General features: G+C 29.1%; 1 protein-coding gene across 1 annotated transcript; it reads left to right on the forward strand.

Annotated features, from left to right (window-relative positions):
* The first annotated feature begins 10,286 nt into the window (after window positions 1–10,286).
* LOC107935475 (coronatine-insensitive protein 1) lies at window positions 10,287–14,169 on the forward strand. The gene is made up of 3 exons (XM_016868092.2): window positions 10,287–11,071; window positions 12,452–12,923; window positions 13,091–14,169. Exons 1-3 carry the CDS (start codon window positions 10,578–10,580, stop codon window positions 13,895–13,897), a joined length of 1,773 nt encoding a protein of 590 aa, XP_016723581.2. The 5' UTR covers window positions 10,287–10,577; the 3' UTR covers window positions 13,898–14,169.
* The last annotated feature ends 3,120 nt before the right edge of the window (window positions 14,170–17,289 follow it).

Below are 17,289 nucleotides of genomic sequence, written 5' to 3' on the forward strand. Positions count from 1 at the left end.
ATTACAAATTCAAATATAAGTTTTACAGTTAGTCCAATAATACAATTTATTAAATTATTTCTCATATTATTAATAAAATTTATAAAAAAAATTCAATACAATTTAATAAAATATTAATTAATAGACACAATTAACCCGTGCAAAGCGGGTAAGAAAAACTAATGTAGTATAACATAGGCTTAACGATATTAAAGCGAGATTTTGAGGCATCGGCTTTGTTATACTCCTCGCTCCATAAATAGTCTCTGACTTATGTCTATTTGAGAAATTAAGATAAAAAATTGAGTAATAAATAGTAGTTTATATTATTTATGTTTTTCCTTTTTTTTTGTTGAGAAAATGTTTTTCATATTTTTTAAATCGATGAAATTAATAATATAATATAATATAATAATCATTTTATTAATAATATTTTCATTATCAATGTGTTATTTATTATCATTTAATTATACTTTGAATCCAGCACAAAGAGGACACACAAGAGCCTTGGCCCCGCTAGTATTAATAGAATAATAATTTTGTTTTTGACATTCTAAAATTTTACTTTTGATCCGCAACTGTAACATTCCTGACTTTACCCAAATGGGTTTGGGATGAATTTTATTGAGCTCGCGGCCTATCCTGCAAAGTTACACGTGCATGGAACCGTATAAACGCGTGTTAGGTCTAGAGTAAGATAAACGTCTGTATATATGGAACCTACCTAATATGTTATATCAATGAACATACTCATATCATATAAATATAAATACACCACCGTCTAGAGAGACAGAGAAAAATACTCAAACAATATATATATATAAAATATGCTAATGAATATGTTAAAAATAATAAACATTAATGCAGTGCATTTGAAATATATTCGAATTTTTTGTTGAACATATTTTTATTTGAAACTTGTATCTACCTTACATGCAAATATATGTATGTTAGAAATTAACAAAATCAATTTATGTGTGAAAAAAAAAAAGAATGCAAGTGAAAGATAATAAAAATTTTTAAAATAAATTTATTTTTAGTTTTTTAAAAACAGTAGATAAAAAGTAATTTCGGTGGTTAAAAATATAAACTTTATTTTTTAAAATTTTAATTAATTTTAAAAAAAACTTAAATATCATTATTACTTCATTTTTTTTATTTTATAATTTTTATACCTCTCTAATTGAGTTAATATATGAACTCGCAATACTAATTCAATAACAAAATTATAATAATATAAATATATATGACTTTTAAAGAAAAAAAACAAAATTTAAAATATAATAATAAAGAATGAAGAAAGAATAAAAGCTTGCATTATATAAAGATATTGTTGTTAATGTAAATGTATGTGAGTTTGAGTGTATTTAAGTGCGTTATGTTCTTCTTTTTAAGGGTTGCGAAGGGGTTCTTATAACAATAAAGGATAAAGCAATATGGAGTCCTTGAATTTGGTAATATTTTGCAATTTGGTCCTTAATTTCTTTTTGGTCAACATTAGTCTCAGCGTTTAACAAATTGAATTCCATTAAATTGTGATGACATGATAATTTAAGGTTGTATCACATTATCACCTAAAAATTTTAAATATATTTAAAAAAACTTCAAATGATGACACGTCATGATCGTAAACGGTCACATCATCATACTTTAGTAAAATTGAAGTTTTGAAACTAAAGTAAATCCAAAAGCAATTTTGAAAATTAAAACGAAAAAACTATGAAGTTCAAGAATTAAATATTGTTTTATAGTAATAATAAGGGTATTAAAAAAAGAAAAGGACCAAAAGAAGTGACTGATTGATGGATTAAAGGACAAGATGTTTGAAGTGAAATCTAAGGTAGACAAAAGAAGTTAAAATGTCTTAATCTTTCATTGAAAAAAGGACCATTGTTAATTGTTAAATGTTCATTTTAGGGAGAGGGACCATATTGTTGGTAAAGTTAAGGACCATGAAGTCCATATTTAACTTAATTCCTGTCCATTTGGGGCCCTTAATCCTTTGGTTCTCCCACCATTCTTTCCATTTTTGCCCTATTTTTTTGTGCATTTTCGTGAGTCAAACATGTTTATTGAATTCAAACTCAATTTGTTTGGTTTGAACTTGTTTGAATCTGAAATGCTTTGAATAAGTAATTTAATATAAAAAAATTCGATTAATAAATCCAAATGACCTGAACCTGATCTTGAACCCGAAATGGTTTGAAAATTTTAAAATTTAAATTAACCCGATACAAAACAACTCGAACATAAAATGTCTCGAACGCAAAAATTGATTTGAACCCAAAATGGCCCAAACTCAAATGATATTTAAATCCAAAATGAGTAAAAAAATTTAAAATCCTAATTAACTCGATCTAAAGCAATCCGACCTACTCAGTCAGCATTTAGAGCTCATATGGTCGAAATGTCTACCCAAGGATCAAGTTACTCCTTCAATTTAACAAATTCAATAGATATGGATTGAATTTTGGATAAATATTTTCTTTTTAAGAGGTTACAAGTACAACTACAATCAAATAACTACGACCAGAATAAATTGTTACTGGAATTGCACACTAGTTTGCAAGTGTTGCACTTTTTCTGTTGAAAGAAGTGTTGCAACACCTTTTTTTTTAATAATCTCATTATAGATTCTGAATTCTGATCATATCTGCTCTTTTTGACACAATGTCTAGAACTACCCGGAGGCGAATCTATGGGGCTGGTATGGGCCCTGGCCCCCCTAAAATGAAAAATTATTATTTAGACCCTCTAAATTTTTTTAAAAATTTAAATTAGTAAAGGTAAAATTTCATTTTGGCCCCCTAAAATTATAAAAAATTGATTTAATCCTTTAAAAATTATAAAGATGTAGACTATAAAAAATTAAAATTTCATTCGCCCCCTAAAAAATTGTTCTAGCTTCGCCCCTAGAACTACCCATAGCCCCTCCTCAACCCATCAATAGGAGGATAATGCGCTTTAACGCACTTGAATACACGTTCTCCTGTATTGGCAACAATGCACATGCCAATCGAGTTAAGACTCGATCAGCAAGATATGACACAAAATATTTATACAATTTGAATAATTATTCTACCTATACAAATTAAGCCTATATTAGAGAATAGATTCATTAAATAATTATCACATACACTTAATGATTAAAACCCTAGATTATTACCCAAAAGGTCATGATAAAAGCAATCTCACGGTGTACAATTGTTTGCACTCCCTCTCCCTAAAATAAAGTCTCTCTTACAAGTGAACAATAGCTCTCCAACAAATCATATGCAACAAGAGATAACTCTACCCACAAATATTCCCAACGTGAATTCCATAGAAACACTCAAAACTCATGCTTAGCAAACCTATTCGACAACCTTCATATATGCAGACAATTATCTGTTCTTTTCTTAAAGAAACTTATCCAATCAGTTTGAATTTTGAACGTTGAATTGTCTTCAATCAATTAGATTATTACCCATGATTTAAAAACGAGAGCAGGCTTTAGAATCCTCCATTGCTTGCCGACTGATCTCCTTGGAATAAAACAATCCTTTTATGACTCAAATTTAGGGTGGGTTTGGATGGACAGTGCGTTTATCTGCAGTTGGTGTAAAAACAACGGTGGCGGTGAGATTAGATACTATAACGATACTGTAGCGTGAGACAAAAAGTAAGCTAAAAGCATCATACTCTACCGTCCATCCAAATCCACCCTTAATTACCAATTTATCAAAAACCTAGTATGGTTTGAATCTAAGTTGTGGTCTATTAACCAGGTGTACTCGTCTTCCCCAGAAATAACCTAGGTTCGAATCTTCGTTATAAAAAAAAATACTTTGTATAGTTTTATCTAATTTATTATTCACAACTATTTCTTACATTTTGCTGCCATATTTCATATTTACAACAATTATTACATTAATACAAGTCAAATTGCGAATTAGATGAAATATATATATCAACTATTGCATTTTTGCCATTAAATATCATGTTGCAGCACTTAATGTAATTATAAAATATGATAGAACTAATAATTAAAAAAATATATAAATTTATACCAAAATAAATTTAGATAAAGTTCATAAATGATAGGACCAAAGCAAAATAAATTTGAAAAGAAATGATAGGACCAATGCTTCATCTGTTAATTTTTTTTTTCAAATTCTTCACCTCGAATTACTATTTCATGAAGAAATTATTTTTATTTAAAATTTTAATTTGGATTTAAGTTTTTTTTAAATGCATTAAATTTAGATTCAATCACTTTTAAGAAATAAATACAATGGCAAAATAAGAGAATCTGTAGGGCGAAAGGCCGTACAATATAAATTGAATCCGTATAGAACTGTTCTTCTTCTGTTTGACTTTGATTAGAATAGGGTTTTCCAACCATGTAGTCAAAACTCTTCTTGTATCATTCGTTTTTCAACATGGGTGAATTTCTTCTCTCCTCCCCATGTTTTTTCTTCGAAAAGGTTCCAACATAAAATCCGTATATTCTTTTCTTTTTATTGCTTTATGATTGTTCTACCACCATTATCGACGTTTATTATAACATTTATTAATAACATCGAATTGTTATTAAAAAACTAGAAAGAAATTTATTACGATTTTCGAAAATTGAATCTTTTATGTACGTTTTACAAGAATATTCATATGCCATATGTTATTATTTTATTAATATTTTTAAATAATGGTTTTATATATTTTTGTTGACAATTTTACCAATAATAAAATATCAATGGGATGATTTTTACATAATGACAAATAGGTAATGCTAAAAAAGTCAAAAGTAATTAGGACAATTATTAGTTGGTTGATTATTATTAATGAAAGGTTGATGACGATGTTCATAATTACATACGAATTGATTTTTCACAAATCAATACTTACACCTATTCTTAACTTCTTGAATTACAATTTCCTATTTCGACAAAAAAAACATTTAAAATGTTGCCGACACATAATTTTGGTAATGTTTTATTCTAAACCCTAAAACCCTTAACTTGGAACTCTAAACTCTGTTCTTGAACCTTAAACCCCGAACCCAATATTATTAAATAATTGGAAATGAACCGTAGATGATATAGCGGAAAAGATTCATAAAATAATTTATCGTAAATTATATACAGACCATCATTTTTAGATTTATTATATATTTCGATTTAATTAAAAACAACTATGAGAATTAAAAAAAATTCATAGGTTTATTTATTAGATAGAGTAGACATTTGGGTGATTTTCTTTTTAATAAATTAAACTCCCAAGTAGGCTAGAATTCATGATCTACTTATAGTCTTTAATAAACCATAGCTAGTGGCTACAAATTATAATATTTAAATCATAAAATTAGTCAAGTAAATGAATATAATTTTAATGTGTATTATTATTAATAAAATATATTTCACTGATGTCAACAACAGTAGTTTAAACAAAAATATAATATTTATTTTGAAGTTATATTTTAAAAATAATATTTAATTTAATTTATTTATGTAAAATATATTTATGTGTGTAATTTAAGAAAAAAATTTGTTAAAATGAAGTACTTTTTTTTCTTCTTTTTTTGGCAATTTACTTAATTTTATTGACAATTTGACATTTCGTATTTAATATAGTTGCATACATTTTCAGGTGATTTCTGATCCATATCAAAAGAGACAAAACTAAACATCCAATTGATGGCTGCCACGTACAAACTTACCCTCTACGTACGTAATTTAACATGGTCTAAACTTTGGATTTAGTCCCTATATTAGGTTAAACTTTAAGATTTAATCTCTCTATTTTAATTTTGACATAATTTGATCATGTACTTTTATAAAGTTAGATGTTGCCGTTTAAGCGACGACATAAACATTTTTATATATTTTCATTAGATCGTACAATCAATAATAGATCAAACTGTTAATATTGTTAAATTTTTTGTTAAATTCTTACAACGTCATTTTTTAAATTACACGGCTATCAAGTGGATTTTTTTTTCTATTTTCAGATGTCACACCAATAAATTTAACAAAAAAATAATAGTGTTAATAGTTTGACTTGAATTTTGAAATATGATAAATAGGGACTATAACATATTTTAACCTAGACTATATGTCAATTCAATACTTAATTATCGATTTGGACTTATAATATTATAAAAGTATAGATGCCAAATCAAGTCAAATTAAACTTGAGGGACTAAAATCAAAATTAGACCTTTTAACATAAAGTCGTCACATGATTATCACATGACCTCATGAGCAGCTGCCACGTCATACAGTGTTTAATATTGACTTTTATGCAGCCCCCAACCACTATTTACAATCCAGCTGTCATATGATCTTGCCAACTGCCATCAGTTAACTTTTGTCACACTGCTCTTGTTTTTTTATAAATAATTATTCTTTATATATATATATATTATAAATTAAAAATTAAAAATAGAAAGTAAATAATGTAGAAATTTGTATGATCCATATCAAATTATGATAAGATTGAAAAAAAAATCGAATTCCACTTTATAATTTTAGTTTATTTAAATTTATAATGATAAGATCGTACTTTATAATAGTTAATTTTGATAAAAATACTAATAGATGGCTAGAAGAAATAGAGCCGACTTTTTTTCTCGGGTATATGGATTGGGTTCAAATTTTAGAGTCTTTCTGTTCGATTGTAAATTGGAGGAGAACGCTTATGATTATAGTAAAAGAATTTAATAATAAGAATTCGAATTTGTAAATTTCTATTTACAATTGCATTTGTATTTATAACTTCAAAAAAAATCGTGTTAATTTTTTATAAAAATTTGAACAACAATTTATATTTATTGTAATTTCAGTATAGTCGGATGAGTAGGAATGATAATGAAGCAAGGTGAGTGGCTTTTTTTGCACATCTTGACCCGACTTGATTTTTATGTCTCGTTCCCTAGTCCAACATCAAACTTTGACCTTAAAAGAAGAAAAATTTCCAACTTTAATCTGACTTGTCTCGAAATATTACACATATTTATATTATTTTTTACAAGATTAAATAAATATTTATTTCAAAATAGTACAGAATTAAAATAAGAATATGTTAATATCTTTTTTTACGAAAGTGTGCGGGGTTGATATAAATTCAACCCAATTAAAAAAAAGTTAATTAAAAACTCATCATTCTCATCCTCGAACTTGATTTGAGAAAGAATAAATCTTTACAAAACCGAATCAAATTTGAACTCGATGAATTCAGATTATTTTATCATTATGATGTATGAGCTTTCAACATTTGACAAAATATTGAAATAAATCGATATCAGCTGAGATAAATCATAATATTGAAATAAATTAGATTTAGCAATATTTTTAATTAACATATAAAGGATTTTGACTAAATGATTAATTATTAGATTTAATACCAAACTGGTACTATATTTTAACTTTAAATAATTATTAAGCAAAGCTTTGAAATTAATGCAAGTTAAATAAAAAATATTGCCGCAAATTTGGCCTTTTTATGATTATCGGCTACCAAAAGTATCTTTCCTATTTCAACTTTTTGGATCTGATTGGGATGTGACACTATTCTCTTTTTACTTTACTACTTTACTTGAGTATTATAAAAAATAAATTATTTATTTAAATAATAAGTGTTTAAAATTATTTTCCAAAATAATATTAAATGAATAAGGTCAAATTAGATATATATGACGATTTTTTTTGGTAAAATAAGTTTTTTTTAATTTAAGAAAATAGGTCGATGTGTGAAAAGCGTGTCTAACTGAGCACATTTTCCTCTTAGTTGGGAGGAAAGCACGCTCAGCTGGACACGCTTTCTTTTCCTTACTTTCTCCTCGACGAAAAAGGTTTTTAGGAATTTTTGTTTTAGGGTTTAGGATTGAGAAAAAAACGTATTTAGCTTAGCGCACTTTCCTCTTAGTTAGTAGGAAAGCATGCCCAACTAGACGTGCTTTCTTTTCTTTCTTTTTTTATCCTTGATAAAAAAAAATTTAGGGATTTTTGTTTTAAGGGTTAAGGCTGAGACAAAATGCGCCCATCTAGACATACTTTTACCTACACTCTCTAAAATCAACTTATTTCTCTAAATTTAAAGAATATGACCCACTTGATTTTTTTTTGGCATATAACCCTAATTTAGCAAATGATTAATATATTAATAGGTTTAGCATAAAATTGTCCCATGATGATTTGGAAATTGGGAAGTAATTTTTTTCCCCCAAATAATCAATCATTGGTGATAATTTAGGATCCTAAGGATGTAAACAAATAATCTTTTTAGCTGTTTTTGGAATAATAATAACTAATAAATTATTTTGGATGGTAAAAGAATATAAAGATAAATATCACTTTTTTTTGGTTCAAAATGGTATAGTTGCAATTTTTAGGCCTTAACTTTGTTTGAATTCTATTTTCGAATCTATATTCTTTCGATTTAATAATTAAAATACAATCTATAATAACATCAAAGAATTTTTGTTAAATTAAATTATGTAACATTTTAAGATAAAAAAATTACTCACGTGACCAATATTGCACACGTGGAGAGTTAAATAAGCAAAATAAAAATGTTGAATCTAGATTAGGAAGGTTTTTCGAATCTAAATTTGGGTTGCAACGGTTTTCAGTATTGATTCGAAACAACAAAGTGAACGTCAATTTTTTTTCTCTCTACATGTCTTCTATGTGGTTTAAAATTACTCACGAGAGTAACTTTTTTAAATGACGCATGATCCAATTTAGCAGAAGTCCTTTAACTGTGATATCAGTTGAGTTTCAAATCAAGTTATCAAAAGCAAGAGTAGAATGATTAAATTCCTGAAAGTAAAAGTAAAGATATTAAATTTTAAATATGCTAATAATATAGGGACTGAAAGCATAATTAACCCTTCAAAATTTTTTTATAGTTAAAATAGTATAAACAAATAGAAAAATGCAAACAAAATCATTTTGCTTTATGGAAAGTAGTGGAACCATTTTAGACATGATAGGACATCTTTGATTTCCCACTTGGTTTATTTTATTTTAAATAAATTATTAATAAAATGGTAAAATAAATATTGTAAGTCTTGAGTGGACATCTTTGTCTTAAAGAAAACAAAGAAAGAACTCTGTTTCAAACATTAAATAAATTATTAGGAAATTTATTAAAATATATTGGCTCCACTTTGCCATAATTATTATGTACTATAATTAAAAACATTTTGAAATTATTTTCAAAATTGGTTGTTTTTATATAATAATTAGTTTATCATTTTTTATATATAATTAAATACTAGAACTTCCATCAAAGTAATTATTGATATTAAAAATACAAGAAAATAATAGTAAGAAAGGAATTTTTTTATAAAAAAAAATTCTAAATTAAGAATTTATTAAAAGTGAACAATTTAGGTTAATACTTTTATAAAGTTAAAAATTTTCCCACTAAATTAACTCAAAGATATGGCAATGCTTACTTTATTTATTCTTATTCCAAATTTAGTTTATTTTATTATTTTTAATATAATTTTTAATTCATATTATTTTATTTACATATTCTTTTATCCACACAATTCTATCTAAATTCTAAAAGCTATGGATCAAAGATTAAAGAGAAATTAAAAGTTGAGATTATGTTCTAAAGAAAGACTTCTCGGGATTCAAGTTCTATAGACGGAGAAAATAATGTTGGGAAGTTTTGTTTTCTAATTACAGATTTGACTTAACTCAATGTCTGATTAGTCGCAATTCAATGTAACTATTGAATCGAATACAACGCTAGTAAATGATCGAACTGCACGTTAACTTTTAATACAATGATAAAATTTTAATTTCAAGAAACTTAATGTTCGGCCCGTATTAAATATTTTAGAAAAAACAAAATAAGTTGATTTTATTGAAAAAAAATAAAAAAAGCTTTATGATGGCAATCACATGAGTTAATTTTTTAATTCAAAAAAAATATGTAAAACCTTTTAAACTTAAAACAGTAAATAATTTAATTAATCAAACAAGATTTTACATTTATCTAAAAAAAAATTCTTACATCAACTTTTTCTTACCGTTATAGATTTGTCCCATAAGATAGCAGGAATCTACTGCACTAAAAAGTACTATAATACAGTTAAATTAACCAATCAATTACTCCCACGTCATATTCCACCCAAATTATTACATCTATATTAAATCCATTATATTATATTATTCCGTCACTTTCATTTATTTCTTCTAATTTTAAATTATAGAGCCGAGCTTGATCTACTACTTTCATTATCAATCGTCAGATCTTATCTTTCAAACCAATCTCGACCGTTCATTTATTCTCTTAGCTTCATTCTACTACAAAGCTTTTTCACAGCTTTTCTTCAATTTTTTTCTGTGTGCGATCTCTCTTCGTCTTCTTCTTCTCTACTATGTCTTCTCGATCCAGTTCATACCCGACTCGGTTCGTTTCATTACTGGACCTATCCCGTTCCGTTTCGGATCATACCGCCGGTTGTTTTCTTCTACTTCGGCGACTATAAAAAGAAAGGTTCGAAGGAAAACCGTTTTCTTGCTTATTTCTCGTTTTTTTTTCTTTTGTTCCAAGAAAAGAAAACCGGGTTCGGTCTTATTTTATTCCGATTTGATTATTGGATGGAGGAAAATGATAACCAACGGCGAAGAACGGTTCCTTTTACCGGTATGTCCGACGTCGTATTGGTCTGTGTGTTACCGTACATACAAGACGCAAGAGACCGTGCAGCCGTTTCGCTTGTTTGCCGGCGTTTGTACGAACACGACGCGTTGACACGTAAGCATATAACTATAGCGTTTTGTTACACGACGACTACCGATCGGTTACGGAGGCGTTTCCCGCACTTGGAGTCGTTGGAACTGAAAGGAAAGCCACGGGCGGCGATGTTCAATTTAATACCTGAAGATTGGGGAGGGTACGTGACTCCATGGGTGTTTGAAATAGCAGAGAACTTCAATTTCTTGAAATCGGTTCATTTTAGAAGGATGATTGTTAAAGATACGGATCTCGAAATTTTAGCTCGGTCTAGAGGGAACGTTTTACAGGGTTTGAAGCTTGATAAGTGCTCTGGTTTCTCCACTGATGGACTCTTCCTCATTGGAAGCATGTGCCGGTAATTTTCACTTTCAGTTTTTTTTAATGGTTTTCAATTCGACAGTGTTAATTTTGCTTATTAAGTGCTATTCAGTTCATTCTTTAATTCAATGTTATTGAATTTGATCCAACGAACTGCTAGATCCCGCTTTGAATCCATATTCTGGAATTTAATTGAATTGGTATCTCTGCATTTCTTTGTGTTTGATAGATCTAGTAAGGGATGGGGGCATCTTTAATAGAAGAATATGGCTTGCCTGAGTGGGAAAGTGTAGAAAAAAGGATTGATTTAACCACTTTCAATTACTTGGGTCTTCAAGACTTCAAGGTTGGCTTGAGATAGATTGACTTGAATTGGAGGAACTATTTGGGTTGTTTGTAGTTGAAGGGTTTTAATAGACTTATATGCAAGCCAGCTGATTTTTTTTTCTTTTTTTTTGAAAATTAGGTTAGATCTTTCTTTTTCAATGTGTAACAATCAAATTTACTGATGTAACATGAGTTATTTTACTTTTACTCTTCATTTTATAAGGATATGACCTCCTAAGATTCTCCAAATACATTGAAATATTTAGAAAAATTCAACTATACCCGTATAGGATACGTACTTGTATCTCACACATACCCGAGTTTGAATAACGTAGGAAATGAGTATCAAACGATTGCCTCATCATGTGAATCATTGATATTTTATATGTGCCGAAGAATGGCAGAGTTTAAAGTTGCTTGAATGGTAAAAGAGGCCGTTGTACTAGGAGTTAGATTGCATTTTGTCTTCTTTACTCAAAAAGTGGTAAATTAGTCTTTGTACGTCATATCAAAGATTAAACTAGTCCTTTCTTAAACCTTGCTTGAAGTTTTATTGGTTCTCTTATTGAATAAATAGGAAATGAGTATGAAGATTGCTTCTTCTTTTTCTTGTTTTAAATGCTTGAAGTTGATTAGAGCTTTGCCATACAATGCCATGTATCTTTATGAGGTATTGCGGTTGCACAAGGCACTTTAGCGTAAGTTATAGGATGCTGACAGCAATGGTTGACCTTTTACTTGATTGAACAATTAATGGTTCATTTATAGAATGCATGTGTGGTAGTCCATAGTTAGAGTTGAGATTTCACAAAGTAAAAAGGGTCTCTTAGCTATTTAATATATGGTTTGCTATTTGGTCCTCTGAGTTTTTTTTTATATATTAAAATTTTAAATTTTTTACTACATCCAACCATCACATGTCACCCTTTCAACTTTGTTTTTGGAGTCTAAAAAAGTAACTCAAAATAAACCAAATAATTCTCCTTAGAATCTTAAGATGAACCAGCAAGGTCCATATAATTGCTTCATAGCCATTTGAAAGAAGTAAAAATTCCTTGTTTATGACTGAAGTCTTGATTTGTTTCTGCAGGCAACTAAGAACCTTGTTTCTTGAAGAGAGTTCAATTGTCGAGAAAGATGGTCGATGGCTTCACGAGATTGCGGTAAAAAACTCTGTTCTCGAGACTTTAAACTTTTACATGACCGATCTAGCCCAAGTGAGTTTCGATGACCTTGAGCGGATTGCCAGAAATTGTCCCAACTTGACCTCGGTGAAAATTAGTGATTGTGAAATTCTGAATCTTGCTGGCTTCTTTCGTGCTGCTGCCGCTTTAGAAGAATTCTGTGGTGGTTCTTTCAATGAACAATCGGAGAGGTATAATGCCGTAAGATTCCCCCCAAGGCTTTGCCGTTTGGGTTTAACATACATGGGGAAGAACGAAATGCCGATCGTGTTTCCTTTTGCATCGTTGCTTAAAAAGTTGGACCTCCTCTATGCATTACTCGACACTGAAGATCACTGCTTGTTGATTCAACGATGCCCCAACTTAGAAGTTCTCGAGGTAAAACTGCAAACCTATAATTTTTTAATATTTTGCTGCATCGCTTTCGTGTAATTGCAACTCTTGAGACACTGCAAAATGCTGAAATTCCGAGAAATATTCTAGGACATTATTTGTCATTGTAGTTTTCAATCATGTCTTATCGAATATATTTTCTGGATGAACAGACGAGGAATGTTATTGGAGATAGAGGACTAGAAGTTCTTGCTCAAAGTTGTAAGAAACTAACGAGGCTTAGAATCGAGCGAGGTGCAGATGAGCAAGGAATGGGTGATGAAGAAGGTCTGGTTTCACAACGAGGACTAACGGCTTTAGCTCAAGGATGCCTTGAGCTGAAATATATAGCCGTTTATGTATCTGATATCACGAATGCATCATTGGAATCCCTCGGGACATACTCCAAAAATCTCTGTGATTTTCGTCTCGTCTTACTTGACCGAGAAGAAAGGATAACAGATTTGCCTCTTGACAATGGAGTACGAGCACTATTGAGAGGCTGTGAAAAGCTTAGAAGATTCGCTTTGTATCTCCGAGCTGGTGGTTTGACTGATGTAGGCCTCAGTTATATCGGGAAATATAGCCCTAACGTTAGATGGATGCTTTTAGGATATGTCGGGGAGTCAGATGCCGGGCTTTTGGCATTCTCCCGTGGATGTCCTAGCTTAGTGAAACTCGAAATGAGGGGTTGCTGCTTTAGCGAGCAAGCAATAGCACAAGCCGTGGTGCGGTTACCCTCTTTGAGGTACTTATGGGTGCAAGGATATCGAGCATCACCAGCCGGTCGCGATCTATTAGCCATGGCACGTCCATTTTGGAACATCGAACTGATTCCTGCAAGACGAGTCATTATGACTAATCAAGTCGGAGAACCAGTCGTGGTTGAACATCCGGCTCATATACTAGCCTATTACTCCCTAGCTGGACCAAGAACAGATTTTCCAGATACTGTCATTCCTTGGGATCCGGTGCTGTAAATACAAACCCTTTTTTCGCACGTCCGATTTTTCTGTTTATACAGATTATGTACCTTTACGGTTTAGAGGGTTTCAGTTTGATATTTTCGGGTTTTTTTTTTCGATTTCATTCCTCGACTTTGTCTTTGTAATAAGATTTGTGTTTTGGTAGAAAAAAAAAGCATTTGCTTAGTGGGCTACCATGGATAAGTAGCTTAGGGATTAAGCTTTTTACTGATATAATTGTACTTTTGATTATGCATATTTAATCTTAAATGAATAACTTTTTAATAGTGGCAGAAGTTGGAAATGTTCAATTAAAAAGGTATACTCTTGCTAAGGATTTTTGATTGCTTGGAATAATTCAAATAAGTTTTCTAAATAAAGTTTTGTTGTTGTTTGGTATGACAGCTTTCGATATTGAATTTGTAGTTAAGTTGGGTTGGAATTTAAACTAGGGTAAAGTGTTTCCCACTTTATTCACAAGATTCGAACAAAAGTTTTTATTTTGGGATATCAAACGCTTTACCATTGGTAAAAATACCATGGAGATAATTGTATTAGGAGTCGCATTGTATTTTACCATTTTTACTAAAAAAAATAGATAAATTAGTTCATATATATTAGATCAAAGAGCAAACTGATCATTTTATTAAAAATTTTATCCATTTCTACTATTAAAAACTAGTTCATGCATGTCAGTATAAGGTACGTGTAGCTATTTAGTTATTTTGTCAGTCATACCAATTTTTAATAGTAGAAATGGATGAAATTTTTAACAGAGAGACCAATTTGCTCTTTGATCTAATATATCTAAACTAATTTTCTTATTTTTTGAGTAAATGGGAAAGAATGCAACCGGAGTACTCTTAGTGCAAGGGCCTCTATAGTACTTTTACTCATTCTTATTCCATCGAACCAGCATTGGTGATTAAGGATGACAAAACCTGAACCGCTTAATAGATTTTAAACTTATCCACTCTGAATGAAGTAGATTTTTTTTTTAAAAGGTGGACATAGTTCAAGGCACAGAGGATTCTTTTAGGACAATGGATGTGGAGCGATTATAATATTTGCATGTCCCATCCCACTATATGAAACTATCATTTTACATTTATATTTATAACTATTAAAATGGTAAAAATGTAAAAAGTGTCATGAAAAATACGTGTTTTATGTTTAATTTTAAAAAAATTATGTTTAAATATTTACCTGCCTTTAAAAAGATTGAAAATATTAAAAAAAATTCACAAAAAATAAAGTGAAGTGAAACAATCGAAATGAATGTATCTAATATTCATGGAAGTGATAGTGGTTTTCGTTATTATACATTCATAGTGAAACGGGATGGGTGATAGAATATAGCATGACAACTGTAGAATGATAGTGGATTTGACAACTTTTGCCCTTATCCCGCTCAATTATCATCCCTATGGGTAATAAAAGTTATCTTTATACTATATAGGACATGCCCACCTATATTATTAATTTGATGATGGGGGAATTTAAACTTAAAAAGAACAATAATAATGACAATATATTTATCCATCGATGAAGTCGGGTTTAAGTAGATTATCAATATTTTTTATCATTATCTAAGCTTAGTTTAATCTGAATATGAAAATAATTTTTAATGAAGTTCAACCTGAATTGAAAAGTTCAGTTTCAAACCTGACTTGACCCACTCATATTTATCCATTTCAATATATAATTTTTTATGATTAAATAAATATTTATTATATTATATAAAATAAAATATATAACATTATTACTTATTGCTATATAGAGAATGAAACATTATATATATTATAAATATAAATAAATATTTATATATTTTAACAGAAGAAGAAGCATTAGTTTGTTCTTTAATTTAATGTAGAATGATTAATCTATTTATTTTTTTCTTAATAAAGAGGACAAAATGCAATCTATCTTATTGTACAAGGACCTCCATAATATTTTTACCATAAACATACCCAAATTATTATCATTATCTTGAAAGTTTTCAATTAAGCACAGGTAGTAAGAGGAATAATTTATGGGACCTTGGATTTGAGGACCAGAAAAAAAATGTACTTATTGTAAAGTGGTGTGTATATATTGTATCAAAATTGACCTCTATTTTCTCTTTAATTGTCATTTTCATCCTTTTTCCACAATGTAGAAAATAAAAGAAGAATGTACTTGAGTATATAACAAAGGATAGCAAAATATGATTTTTTTTTGTTTGACTTGGAATACTCATGTCCGATACATATTCAAAAATAAGAATATAATTCTCTATCGATCGCCAAAATAGAAAGAGAAAATTTAAAAAATTGAATATACTCGTATCAATAAAAGTATCATGGAGGCCTCTACTCAAAAAATAGGTAAATTAGTCCTTATAGATTAGATTAAAGAACAGATTGGTCCTTTCTATTAAAGTTTTCATCCATTAGTATTGTTAAAAATTGACATGGTGTGTCATATGTATTTCATGTTGACATACAATAATCATTTTTTAACCATAAACCTGAATGGAATTTTAACAAAAAGATCAGTTTGCTCTTTGATCTAATGCACAAACACTAAATTTTCTATTTTTTTTTTGAGTAAAAGAAATAAAATGTAATTCAATTCTAAATACAGGGACCTCAAATTCGTATCCAAATAATTTATTTTTTAAAATTCTTTTAAAAAGGGTTTTGGTGGTCTAAATATCTGATCAATAACACCCATACAATTTATAGCCGGTTTGGGCCTTAAAGTTTTCTAGATACTGACAGTTCAGGACAGATTCTAGATCATACCATTTTCACTTTCAGGACCCATTCTAGAAGTAGCTTCCCCTTTTTTTTTTTTTTTTTTTTTTTGGGATCTAAAACCTTTGATGTTCGATAATTATGATTATCTCAATTAAATTTAAAGTAGAGCCGGGTTGGACAGTTAAATCGAGATAATGTTTTTTAGTGTTATTTTCTTTTCTATTCATAAGATTTGAATTTAAAATTTTATTTAAAAAACATCGAACTTTTTATTACTTAATCCAACAGACAGTTGGTTGACAAAGTATTTCTAGCAGCCAAGAATTACTAGAATTGTTACAATTAAGCATAAATCATGTAAGTGTAACTTCGAGTGTGTCAAAAATTCAATCTACTCAGCTTAAATTTAAACTTGATTTAACAGCTTAATCATAAAAATATAATTACCTAAATTTAAATTTATCCAAACTCAAAATCGAGTTAAATTCAAAACTAACTCACACCTAAAATAATTAAAACTTGAATTAATTCGAATTTAAAATGATTCGACTTGAAAACTTCCAACCTCGAATTTATTCGCAATTCAATTGCTATATTTCTTGATGGGTATGAATTTGCCTTTTTATTTTCTTAAAAAAAATTCTAAATAGTGAAAGAGTGACATTC

The sequence above is a fragment of the Gossypium hirsutum genome, chromosome D10 (genome assembly GCF_007990345.1).
Source record: "Gossypium hirsutum isolate 1008001.06 chromosome D10, Gossypium_hirsutum_v2.1, whole genome shotgun sequence".
Taxonomy (NCBI): domain Eukaryota; kingdom Viridiplantae; phylum Streptophyta; class Magnoliopsida; order Malvales; family Malvaceae; genus Gossypium; species Gossypium hirsutum.

Coding starts and splice junctions, on each gene's coding strand:
- LOC107935475 (XM_016868092.2), top strand. CDS start 10,578: ATGGAGGAAAATGATAACCAACGGCGAAGAACGGTTCCTTTTACCGGT. Junction 11,072..12,451: donor CTCATTGGAAGCATGTGCCG/GTAATTTTCACT, acceptor TTGTTTCTGCAG/GCAACTAAGAACCTTGTTTC. Junction 12,924..13,090: donor CCAACTTAGAAGTTCTCGAG/GTAAAACTGCAA, acceptor CTGGATGAACAG/ACGAGGAATGTTATTGGAGA.